Source organism: Falco rusticolus, chromosome 3, assembly GCF_015220075.1.
Source record: "Falco rusticolus isolate bFalRus1 chromosome 3, bFalRus1.pri, whole genome shotgun sequence".
Lineage (NCBI taxonomy): Eukaryota > Metazoa > Chordata > Aves > Falconiformes > Falconidae > Falco > Falco rusticolus.
In genome coordinates this window covers 48,103,301-48,116,741 of record NC_051189.1, presented here as the reverse complement: position 1 = coordinate 48,116,741, position 13,441 = coordinate 48,103,301, and the positions used below count along the sequence as shown (strand labels likewise).

Genomic DNA, 13,441 nt, shown 5'->3' with positions numbered 1-13,441 from the left:
TTTCTGCTATTACTGTCAGTGATCACTCTAGAAAACAGAACTGGAATGGATACAGATCTATATTAACATATTCTGACAAGTTTTACAATTGAAAAAGAAATGTAGAAAGAATTTAGCAGCCATACTATTTTGCGAGCTTCTTGAACAGCACCACACATACAGGTAAGCATTACGTGCATAATTCAAAACATCCTTTTTCTTCTTTTCACCTGTCAGAGATGTGAACGTGGAAAATACTGGAATACATCTATTTTGAAGAGTAAAATAAAAAAATCTCAAAACAATTACAGACCCAATGTGTGAATTTATGCAGAAGAGCTCTCTTTTTCCCCCCACAGGAGATTCTAATAAACAGGTTGGGATACCCTCAAGTAATTCAAGTAGGAAAATGTACGACATTATGAAACCCCCATTATTTTGAATACTAAGCTGTGAATACGTACTTCACTCTTTCCAAGAGGAAAGATGTATTACAATATTGATTGTTCATTAAATTATAAAGGATGATTTTGAAAATAATGAGACATATAGGTAAGACTGGTCAAACTATTCAAGGCATTAATTTACTGAAGCTATCTTTTCCTATTCACAGGGGTTTTTTTCTGTAACAGATAAGAATTTCCATTCATTCATCTATCAACTATTTAAAATCACTAAACTATCAAGGCAGACATTTCAGCTGAATCCAGAGACTCCAAATTATGCCCGGAAAGTTATTGGACAGATCTCGACTGAAGGCAGAACCACTCTTAGAATGAGATATAGAGACTACACATTGATAAACATGAAGAGGAAATTAACTTCTTGCAATTCTGAAGCACTCTACCAATGTCTTCTGTTTTAGCTATCATGGATGCTAATAAATGTAGATTCTAGGATATCTGCATAAATTAAACACAAGAACAGCTGCAATACATCAAAAGCAACACATGAACTAGTTGAATCATCCGAATGAAAGCTGATGACGTGCTTAACTGCATACAAGCCAAACTCAGCACTGACAAACACTGGCAAACTTTATCAGAGTGAAAGGAAATAGAACTGAGTTTGCCAGAGCTTAATTACAGCCTGCTCTTTTTGAAATAGGAACAGTCTCCAGGTTGATTGCTGTGCAAATGGTAATTTTTAACTGTATTTTAGATTTCCTGTGCTTATTTTGGAAATGTTTCTATTTTTTTCCAAATCAGAACAGATTCAGAACTATCATATCAGATTAATAACCCACAGTTTCTCCCTTGTAAGCACTTTATTCTAAATTGTTACCTCAAAGGTGTTCCCAGTGAACGTATGCCATGTTTATACTCGAGCTAAGGTCATTTTACCTTATTATCACAGTTATATAAAGAGACATCTTATAAATGACAACTGGGATCAAAATATTTTATTTGAGGGTTACATATAAATGCATCAGGCATAATGAGCTATTTAGACATACTAATATTGGAGGTTTTATCTTTGGAGATCGTAAGCAGGTGTAAAATACATTCCAGCAGGCCAAAATATGCTGAGCAGAAAGAAAGAAAGAAAAGAAAAAAAGAAAGAAAAAAAAAACAAAAAGAAAAAAAACAGAGCAAGTTTAATGCTTCTCTGGTTTTGAATAATGTTCTCACTCTTATAACATTCTGGTACTGAGATGGAGAGTGTAACTGTAGAGAAAAGAAACTGTAACCCTCAATATTCAAGAGGTTTTCTATCTGATCTAAGATAACACTTGTCTTGTAGGTATCATTTAATCTCCAGATCTCCTCCTTGTTTCACTCCTTGCTCTGACAGGAAAGGAGTAGTTATCCCAGAAAAATGTAAAGGAGAAGCAAGGCTTTTCTGGAGATGCTGCTCGGTTCTGGGTCTGTGGAATTCAGGATAAATGTGCAGTTTGTATCTGTTTTAAGGATTTTGAAAGCCCTGACTGCAGCTTACGTAAGGGACCCTCTACAGTTCCATGCAGCTAAATCATGTATGTACACACACAGTGACTCCACCATGTAGGTGATGGAGAGTTCATGAGCAGTACATCTGGGTGTTAAATTTGCTGGACCTGTGCAGGTCTTATTCACACAAATTATTTATTTTGTAGTAATCCCTCTTCTGAAAGTCTAAAATCGCCTGACATCTGGAAAAGCAGCTTGTTACTGAATAAAGGGGGCAAACCTGTGTATGTTAACTTTACATGTAAACTTGGGATCTAATCATATAATAATGGGAAGCACAAATTGTATGGGGTATCTTGCTATATCAGTACTGACCAACAAGTCCATTCACACTTTAGGCCCACAGCATCAAATGGAAGTGGTTAACCTGCTCTAGATTGTCTTCTGACCTGGAAGATTTCTCCAGAGAAATCCTCATATTGCTGTGTTTTGGCTGTAAGTCTTTGTCCACCATGGAGTTCTGAAAATATTTTTCCTAAATTTTCTAAATTAAAATTTCAGTGACAAAAGCGAAGTTTCTCACATGTTAGGAATGCTATGCCATTATCAGACAAGGAAGAAATAATTACTCTATCACGATTACAGCAATAACATCACAGCTATGTCTTCAGTTATTTTAATCCAATGGGATTTAAGAGTATTACTAATCTAGTGCATGTATCCAGTACTGCCACATATACTGACAAGGATGCATTTCCTAACACTTCATTTCAAAGGTTCCTTCTCCTGAAACACATCACAGCTTGATATCATGAACAGTAAAGATTAAGGAAAAAAAGGTGCTTGACACTTTTCTTGTAGAGGTTTATTTTGCTTTTTAACTTTCTTTTACAGGTTCAAGTAAAAAAGGAGAACATAATTTAAAAATCAAAGCCTTAAAATTTGATTTGTGCCATGTCACTCCTGAAGCTGTCTAAAATCTGCAAGGAACATGATAATAGTTGCTTTACGGATGCAACTTTAAATGTTTTTCTTCAAGCCAAACCCACAGATTTCAAATCACGTAGTAGGAGAATATACACTAAAATGCCATCTAACCAATTTACTTGAATTGACTGACACATCTACCAGAATTAAAAAAAAAACCCTTACAAAAAAAGTTTAAATATCCTTTAGTATGCAAAATTGTGCCTTTACCATAAGTGTTTTTGTTTGATTATATTACCATTTTAATTGTATGCTTAAAAAAAATAATTTAGGATTAAAAAGTAGCCACAATTTGTAACTCCAAACAGTATTTTCCATTGCCGTTAAAGGCTGTATTAAATAAATATAGTTTTATGCACTGTTTCAGTAAAATCTGATTTTTTGACCAGCAGACATAATAAAACATAGGATAATATAAAAATGGCCACTATCCAATCAAATGCTTGGATTCTTCATGTGTCAAATCTTGTTTATACCCTAGAGATAAAGAATCGCACCCTCAGTATGTAATCAATAGTCAATCAATTCCCTCACTGGAGTAACTGTTTTCCAATTGACCAACATTAAAATGCCCAAAACACACATTAATATCCTGCAGGGCTTCCACTAAAGTAGTAACCTCTAATTCACACGTGACAAAATGAAGCATTCATCCTTAAATTAAATAGAAAACCTAAACACCAACTGAGGCTAACAAAGGGAAATCAGCTGCACTTTTTCTAGCCAAACACTTTCTACCATGTATCTTCTCCTGATTTTTAGTCATTTTGAAAGTTTAATTTTGACACATTTCCTTCACCAGAGTTAAGTTTTGGTTGTGGTCTCGCGGGCAGGGCATATATGCAATTGCTCAACAAAAAAAGTCCCAAAGAACACTTGTTTTGCAACTACAAAAGTATCTCATCCCATGTAACTCTGCTCAGCTGTGCACACATTCAGAAACCATTATATTCTTTTCTAACAATCTGCTTTAATATTCTCCCTTATCATCAAACCCAAATGTAAGCAACAAATTACCAAAACTAATTATTTTTCAGTCCATCAGCTGAATGCTTTTATTGAAAGAAAAGATATTTACTATGGCTATTAAAGTGCACTTATTTGACATATTTTAAAACATGTCTTACAAAATAGTAACATAAGATTTGCTCACGTTTAAGTATTTATTTATTTATTTTAGTTCAGTAAAAAAAAGATAGACACCACTGAAAATTTTAGTTCTCAAAACAGGTGTTATTAAGTCCTACAAACTACTGTCACATCACTTGGCAAGATCTTTAAGAATAAAACAGCCCCAATGTGGACAGTGGCACTATGTACACTTTAGACATGGAACTAGCCTCCCCTTTCCCTCTGTAGCCTTCTGGTGGCTATCTTCCTAGAAAGCACATCTTTATTGGGTGCCTCATTGATCAGGAGGTTTTGTCTATAGCTTTGCACTGTGACTACTACTATGCAATAATTTTTATGCTGTTTTAAGCACTTTGGAATATACATTCTGTATTTTTAAGCCACCTTTGTAACTTTCAAATCACGTGTAGGCCTGAAACACTGCATCATTCTCCCTCAAATTGTCCTCAAAACCCACAAAACTCAAAATTATGAGTGTGTGCGCTACATGTAAGTATGTATGGATAGTTACACTTCTCAACTTTTTAAATCTTTCTCCTTGTATATATACATATTTAAAAATCAAAATCATCTCCAGACATGAAGCAGTGCATTTTCAAGGCTAAAGCCTATCTACCAAACAATAAATGTACTGCAAGGCCTCACACCCATGCATTAACATTCCCCCACCTCTCAGAGGCTTTCCTAGCAGATTACCATCCAAAATAAACTAGTAAAATACAGAGACCTGCCATTCTTTCTTGACTGAAAAATCAAATCATGTCTACAGTAAAAAAAAAAAAAAAAACCAACAACAAAAAACCACCCCAAAATATACCAACTCTTCAGTTTGCTCACAGGCTCAGGGCCAAGCTAGCCTAATTCAAAATGCATGCTACAGCTCCCAAGTTACAGACACTTATGCACTTGGACCTACTTTGAAGTGAAACTTCTGTTTTATTTGTTATTCACTCCCCTGTGTACTGGAGGAGCCCTGGTGTACTTCAGGCCCAATCCTGGCGTAAATCAGTGAAGACTCTGACACTCACTTTTCTGGGGCCAGGACTGTACACATGAATAATTGTGTCTCTTGCAGTGTTAAATGCAATTTTTATAAAAGTATGAAACACAACTAAAACAAAACCCAAAAGATCCCCCTCATATTGAACAAATAAAAGGTCACTGACTTTTTGCACGTAATAGTTCAACAAAACAGCTTTTTCATACGCTCTCTTGCTCCTGGGACTGCGTACTGCCATCGGAAACGCTGGCTGCCCAGCACACTGCAGCTCCACAAGGCTTCTCCCTTCACATGCCAGGGCAGCATGCAATAGCAGGTCGACACTGTAAGGTACTGAGCACCCCCAGTTTGTCTGTGATTAATGGAAGTCAGAGCAGAGCCCCTTGAAGGGCCAGTGTCATCATTTCATTTGAAGGACTGCTCTGATGGACTGCGCTGTAGTTTAAACCTCCATGTACGTAACAACTATGTTTCGTCTTTGCTCACTTGCACATCAGCTATCAGGACCAGCCCATGGGCTTGACATTTTCCACTGTGATATGGAAGATTTCTGGTTATCCTAGATTTCAGATGCCTTCTGTTCAGTGGCCTAGCACTACCACCTGGCAGTCATGTTTGCCAAGCACGCAATATTGGTATTACAAAGGCATATTGCACAATACACCTAAAAACCCAAGCAGTCAAGGAAATAAACGTAGCAGCAGGGTTAGAGATCAAAAAGGCACCACAATGACGAAGGAGCTGGACATAATGATAGATCCAAGCACTTGTGTAGAACTGAAGGAATATACACTCTCTCTGAAGCATTTGGGACTTAATAACATTAGAAATTAAGACAGTCCACAAACTACAAGCAATGAGATCACAGACATCTTACAAGTTGGGGAAATAGTACAACGGTAACACTGTCTGGAAGGAAATGTTGGTGATAACAGCTAACCTGAATGAAAGGCAGTAAGGTCAAGGCTCATTCCATTAAAACCAGTAGAAAAGGTGGAAAAAATAAAATATGCTTACAAATGTAAATACAGTTACAAATACACACTTGTCAATTAGATCTGTTGGTGTGTGTAACTATATATTTATTACAGAAAACAGTAAGTAATGGGTCATTAAAAAGTGGCCAATATCAAATTGTTTGGGAGAATTTCTCAAGGAAAATTTGAGGATGGCTTTGAGATCAAATACTATCAATATATTTAATGAAAAGTAATTCTTTCTCCTCACCTAAATGAAACACTATGTGACAAAAATCTATCCCTGCTTACTTGAATTTTTTGGGAAGAATTGACACCTGACCTTGGAACAAGCAGAAACAATGGTTATTTCCGCTGAACTCCTTAGGAATGTTAGGATCCATACTTCTGGATCATGGTGTGCTGAGATCCTCACAGCCCCTCTGATCCTGCCTCAGTAACCACTGGCCTGGGCAGCATCTCGTCCTGTGACATCTTTACTGCTGCCAGCACCCAAGCCAGTTGCACAATATCTGACAATTCATTCAGTTTGTTAATTTATGAGAATATATTTTCTTTAAATTACTAACTCTTGAATAAGCAGAGTTATAATTTATTTTCCTATCATGTTCGCTCAATAAAAATAAAGAAAAATAATTTCTTAATTGTTTGGAATATGGATTATATTAAGCTTCTGAAAGCAAAATATATTTGCCTGGTTGTGTTCCAGAAAAGCCTACCCTCCAACTTCACTGTAAAAATAATTTATTCAAAAACTTTGGACCTGGAATCAGGAATAATTACTATAAGCAAACAGACTTAATATTTTGATTTTTAAATGTAAACATTATTCTTCTTTTAAATAAATTTCATCCACTATTTTGCTAATTTCTGAGGAATTGCCTGCTTTGGTAAACATAAGATTTTGGCGAATGCAATTTGTATTAACTCTCATCTTCTTTTAAGCCTCCTGAATATCCAGCAATTCCTATTAATACAATATACTAAAAAAAATCCCCACATCCCCCCCCCCCAACCTATTTTATTAATAGGAATAATAATTGGACAAGACATAAGTATTATAAAGAACTCTGTATTATGCCATATCATACATTTTGATTTCCTAGATACAAGGTTTACATTCCTCAGTGGTCTCTTTTTTTATTCCAGATCTGTACTTACATTCACTGAAGTAGTTTAGTATTAGGCACAACAGGTCTTGCAGAATTATGGACTTTCAGCTGTAACTATCGCTATACTTACAGATTTTTTAAGTGAGTAAAAAGAACAAAACTTTTCTTATGCCTTACCTAAGGTTACATGTTTTTTATTCAATTGTAAACTAAAATAAACCTCAAACATATCTTTCAAATCTAACTCATTATGAATAATGGTTAAATTAGCACCATGCCATGGGATAACTTAGTTTTCTTCTGCTGATGTGTAGAAATTTTGGCATAAAACTGAACTCTTAAGTTTAACCTCAAAGTTTAAATAGTTTGAGGGCCAAATTCCCTTCTCTGATATGTTATTCTAAATCTGAAGTAGATATGCTCAGGAGGCTAATTTGAACATGCTAGTAAACTGAGAGCAATATTTATTTTCATTCCTTCATGCTTGAAAAATAACTAATCAAAATGTTTTAAAACGTCTTGCTGGTCTCCCAGCACAAAGAAAAATTTCAGCCCCCTACCCCTTGCAGGTTTAGATAGCTCATTTCTCCACTGTCATGGGGAATGTGTAAGGAAAGAACAGTTAATGCAGGCTTTTTTTATTTCCCAAGACTTCTTTAAATCTAATTACGTGGAAGCTATTTTGGTTCCACAGAAAGTGTTTGGATGAAGGTAACAAAGAAAACTTGAGGAGAATGACAAACTGTTCTAGTTTCCCCAACGTCGCATTCAAAAATAACCCGATGCTGAACCCTCTCTTTCTGAAAATACATATTTGTGTTCTTCATTTTTAAAAAAACTGACCACAATTACACATCAGAAGCAGGGGATAGATATGAAAAAGACTGCCCATTGAGGAGCTTTCAGCACTAAGCTTAAAAACTTTATGAGACACTTCCTAGTGGAAAAAAAAGCCCACACTGAAGCATAGAAGCTTCATGGAAATCAGGCAAGTAAAGGATGTTTTGACAGAAAATTTAATCCCGCTAGATATAATAATTCAAAGGAACAGCTTGTATTTTTAGTGACATCCTACCAGAAATCCTAGCAAAAGATGAAGATTGCTTTTTTGGTAAATTGGAATATATTATTTCTTCTGAATATACTCTTCAGAGTAACTGCTCGCTCTCATTAATCAGGTCACCAAGAAAAACAGGGATAGATCTCTCAGATAAGACTTTTGAACATGTAGGGATAAAAGAGATAAGAAGTTAAGACAGCTAAAGTGATGGTGAAATTGGTATCTTTATTGCATATGGGGGTGTCCTTCTGGGTCCTACAAGACACATGATCCAAATCTTCATATGGCCAAAAAGCACACAATGCAGAATATGTCTCTGATTATTAATGGGAAAAAAAGACCCAAAACGTCATTTCCAGGCAGGTCACAGCAGCTCACTGCCCCAACACGGTAGGGCAGATTTGAGTATCCATCCTATTCCAGGGCTGTCATGCTCCTTTGCCCCACAACTAACCCACATAACATAGAGCACAGCTGTTATTTCCGTAAGATAGCTCTAGCCCAGGACCTGCCCTTGAACCACCTGCAAGCCACATCTAGATGGGGCATCACAGATCAACCACTCTTGCTTTTAGATCTGATTTATGTATCTATAAATGAGTGGTACATGTAGGATGTCTGACAGTGTCTTGCCCTTCTTTTCCCAGCCTCACTGAAGACACCCTGTGATTCTGTGCTTTACCATTACGGCCTGAGCTAAATGAGCAGGTCCCCATAGCTGTAAGGAGGACACCCTAACCCTTCTCAAACCTGGCCCACCCCTAGTCATCTGCATCAGCCACTTGCCTTGCGCTGCTCCTAAAATTCAGCTGGTGGCACTCCAGGCCAGCTCTCCTCCCTATGCAAAGAGCTAATCAATCCCCAAATGAGATAAAATAAAAGAAATGTGTGTGTGGAGGTGCTGCTCAGTAAATTGAATTAGCTCATTGTGGGGTGAGACTAAAGCTGGAACCAGTCCTGAGAATGAGGGAGAGAAGAGGAGGGCAAACATATTTCAACCCTCCTGCTATTCAGCTCGTTGATAATATGAAGTAGCATCTTCAGAAAAGAAAAAAAAAAGAGAAAACACAGAAATTATGCTTCTTGCATGCTCTGTTGTGTATATGGTACTGTTCAGGATCCTTTTTGTTACAAACAATAGAAGCAATTGAGCCATTCAATTTTCTTTTAAATCAGACATTTGGGTTTGATTTTCAGCAATAACAGACAATCCAAATATAACTCTGGTTTTAAAAGTTGGCTGAGTACTCAGCTGAACGCAACACCTTTTGTGACTGATGGGAAGATGAGCCATTCTCTTCAGTTGAGACTCAGGTACCACCAGCTGGAGTAAAGAGCTGCTGTTAATGTGCTGGAAACAGGAGTTACAAGAAAAGGGCTGATGACTTAAGAAAAGCCTTGTCATAGTTCTCTGTCCCAAAAAACAAACACACACCATCACAACGGTAGTAATTTGTATCCTTGCTGTTTCTTATAAAAACATCAAATGAATATGAAAACTTGATTATTATTTAAACTGTAGATCTGCCCTTTCTAGGCTGGAGAGAAAGCTACCCTTATGGCTGCCCGTAGGACACTGCACCTATGCCCAGGACAACTGGAGAACTTCTTTAAGGATATTCAGCAGTTCCACTCCTTTTGTATACAACATAGTTACTAAAACTAACCATTAATAGAAAACTAAGCCTTATTATGTATAATACTGATGAATTCAAGAAAACTCCCCTTCAAAGTTATATAAGTATTGAGATATTCACGCTGTTTTATAGCTTAAGACAATTACTTGTTTAGGAGTAAACATCTCAAATGGGAGATACTCTCCACAACAGACTTCTTCCTCAAGCCACCCGACGCTAGTAACTATTGCTCTGCAGTTTATACTTTTCTTTCATTCTCTTGAAAAGAAGACACATGTAAAGTTTCATGCATTCTGCCTCGAAAAGACCTTTCTACATTTTTTTCCCCTGGAGAAGTGTACACTGAGAGTGTGCTCACAGCACAAAGAATTTAAGCCACAATTAAGTCAATCACTCATGATCAGTCATATTGATAACCTGCAGCCCCTTCTCCAATCAGCAAACAAATCTGTGGCAATTTGGTTTGGCCTGGCTTTCTATTAATTACCAGAGACTCAATGCTCTGAAAAAGCAAGGATATCTGGAAGTTCACTGGGACACTACAACTCCTTACTGACGGACGATTCGGTTCTCGGGGCAGATCACACTCAGCAAAAGCTTCCAAGGCCCAAACATTAATTACTTTTGCTTGATTTGTTTCTTTATAATCCAATTTCCTTAGACTGCGAAGTGATCTCACTGCGCAAGTGCCTGCCCTACAAATCAGATGCTCACCTAACTTCTGAACTTGTCACCCAACTTCAAGTTTTTCCAAAACGTGGTTTAATAGCCTTTAAAATAGACCACCGGACAGAGAAGAGCAAGTCTGCCAGTGTGACTTGGGGAGGGCTGCATCCTAACTTCACCTATTACCAGCCATCAGGCACAAGGACACCCTCCAGGGAAACAGATCCCTAAGAAACCAAACTTCCCTAGTTTACCTCACCTTGGTTTACTTTCCAGTAGGGTCTCTGGCAGGAAACAAGAGAAAAATGTTAGTGGGCTACAGCCAAAAGACATTCACTATAATCTCCTTCTTGCTGAACTGCACCATCCTGACCCACACGAACCCCTCTGGCAGCTCCACTCCAGCAGGAACTGCCTGGTGTGGCTCTGCATCCAAACGAGCTCAGCAGGGCTGCCCCGCTGCCGTCTCACTGGCTCAGCATCACCAGGCAGCTGTGCCTGGCCCTGAACTGGCCCTGCGTGTCATGGCCAGGCCTGACCTGTGCCAGTGCTGGTGACATCTCCCTGCCCCAGCCTCCAGAAGGGGAAACAAGTCCCCATGCCCAGCACAGCCCGGGTCTCCCGCACCTGCCCCAGCAAAACTAGAAAAATGCATCACACGGGAACCAGTCAAGTTGAAGAGGAAGTTTAAAGGAGTAAGTCCCGGCATCTGTCTCTCAGATTAGTCATTCTTCCTCTTTGTGCACATCAGAGGAGCCGTCCTAAGCCTGAGGGGAACCGGGTCTCCCTCAATGCCGGCTGCCCTCCCACACCGGGAAGCTGGGAGGACTTGCGCAGAGGGCGCGTAGACCAGCTGTGGCCGCAGCTGGGCTCTGGGCAGACGGTGCGGCAGACGGAGCGCCCCTCTCCTCCCTGACGGCCGGGGTTACCGCCACCGCTGAGCCGCCCGCAGCGCGGCCCGACACCGGCAAAGGCTGAAACCGCCGGGGCGCGCACCCCTGCCCCGCTGCCCGCTCGCCCCCTCCGCCTGCCGCAGACAACCCCGCCGGAGGAGCCGTCGGGCTTGGCGGCCGGAGACGGCGGCGGGGACGGGACCCGGAGAAGGCTGCATGCCCCGGGCTCCCGCGCGGTGGCTCTTACCTCCGTGGCGGGCGGTGGCGAACAGCCGTGGGGGCGGCGGAGCGGCGACGACGGCCGGCGGCGGGCGAGGGGCGGCGGCGATGGCGCGGGGGTCTGGCGGCGGGGCGCCGCCTCCGCTGTACCGCCGGGAGATCACCCGGTCCCGCCGCGGCGGGCGGGGCGGTAGCGGGCGGCCGCCGTCGCCGAGGGCTTGGAGGAGGAGGTCGAGGAGCGCCCCCCGCTCGGCTCCGGCGGCGGGCACGTCCCTGCCCTCGGCGCCCGGCGGCGGTGGGGCCGAGGCCAGCAGCAGGAGCACGATGGCGGGCAGCGCCTGGCGTTTCTTCGCCCCTCGCATCTCTGCGGCGCTGGGAGGAGGCAGAAAGCGAAGGCGGTCAGCGCCGGGCCCGGCCCGCACCCCGCCCCCCCTACCGCGCCCGGGGCACCCCCGCGGCGGCGGCGCTCTCCCGCCCGGGCCGGGCGCAGCCCCACCGAGGCGACGCGGGGACCCGACGGACAGCCACCGGCTGGCCCCGCCGCGCCTCCCCGCCAGCCCCCGGGCGGCCCCGCCGCGCTCGCCCGGCGCCCCGGAGGGCGCATTTATAGACGCGGATTAGAGGAAGGGTATTAACCCGCCGCACATATTTGCGGTCCTGGGCTTTGTGGGGGATTTGCTCGGCTCCCTTTGCCCCCGGCCCTCCCGCGTCTGCCGTCGCCTCGCTCCGCCGCCGGCAGAGCTCCCGGGACGGCGAGGGAGCCCCGCGGGCCAGGCCGACCCCCGCCCGGGCAGTGCCGCACGGCGGCCGGCGGGCGACAGCGTGCCGACGGGCGACTGGCCCGAGTGCGGTTACGGACGAGTTACAGCGGGAACCGCTGCAAATCAGGGTGTTAAGGGCAAAAACAATTGCAGCAGGCTGAGAGCAGCGCTTTAATGCCCCTAAGTAAGCTATTCTAATTATAGAAAACGGTTGGGATTAAGGGGGAGGGAGGAAAATTCTGTTATTTACGAAGTGTTTCATACGTGGCTTCCCTTGCAAATCCTCTTGGGCGAAAGAGTTAACCGGCGCGGCCAGGGAGACGGCTCTCCCCGACGGCTCCGGGCACTCCTTCCCGCCGCCGCCGCCGGGGCGCACGGCAAACCCGGGGAGCAACCGGGGAAGGAGCCGCGCTTCGCCGCAGGGGCAGCGACACCCCCTCGCCGCACGCCGAAGGCCCCTCGGGAGAGCCGCTGCTTACCTTCAGGCGGAGGCAAGTCTCGCCGAGAGCGGGAGGGCTGGGGAGAGGCGTCCGCTGCCGTGGGCGCAGCGCCCGGGTCCCCGCGGAGGCTCCGCCGGCCGCGGAGCGGGGCGGTCGGTGCTGCGCCCGGAGAGGGGGGATGCGCCCTCCAGGGCCATGCGCTTCTCTTATATAGTCCGCACCGGCGTACTCATTTGAGTACTATCGACTTTAGGTGGGTGGCAGTCGATGGAGACACCTCTGGTAATCACTCTTGGGCTCAGAGAAGGTCTTTTCTGACAAACTTCCTCCTCCCCGTTTGTCCCCCGGTGGATGGCAACTGAAAGCTGCGTTTGAAGCAGCGCTGATCTATTTGTGAAATTAGATTTCCCTGAAGACTGGGAAATGCTTACTAATAAAGCTGCCGGCTCAAGAGATTAAACTGTATTTTAACTTAGCGGGATTCCATTGGGAATACAGCAAGAGAACTGTTTTCCCCGGCTTTTCTTACCGAACAAAGAAGCTGTTGCTCACAGTCTGAAGTGTGAAGTGTGTATAACTTGGGTTCTGTTTTGATGGCAAGAAAGTGGTAGACTGTCTTTGGCAAGTGAATTCACAAACTAGGGACCCTGTAAAAATTTGTTTCTCCCAAGCAGCTTTTTTAATTTTTGA

The 13,441-nt window shown here is 42.9% G+C and overlaps 1 protein-coding gene across 1 annotated transcript in view; it reads right to left on the bottom strand.

Annotated features, from left to right (window-relative positions):
* Positions 1 to 13,092, bottom strand: part of ALKAL1 (ALK and LTK ligand 1) — a 36,728-nt gene extending 23,636 nt beyond the window's left edge. Inside the window, exons 1-2 of the mRNA XM_037380734.1 lie at positions 12,791 to 13,092; positions 11,579 to 11,922 (exon numbers count right to left, since the gene is read on the bottom strand). Coding sequence (XP_037236631.1) covers positions 11,579 to 11,912 — 334 coding nt within the window. The 5' untranslated portion in view covers positions 11,913 to 11,922; positions 12,791 to 13,092. The remainder of the gene's footprint in view (positions 1 to 11,578; positions 11,923 to 12,790) is intronic.
* Between the last annotated feature and the right edge of the window lie 349 nt (positions 13,093 to 13,441).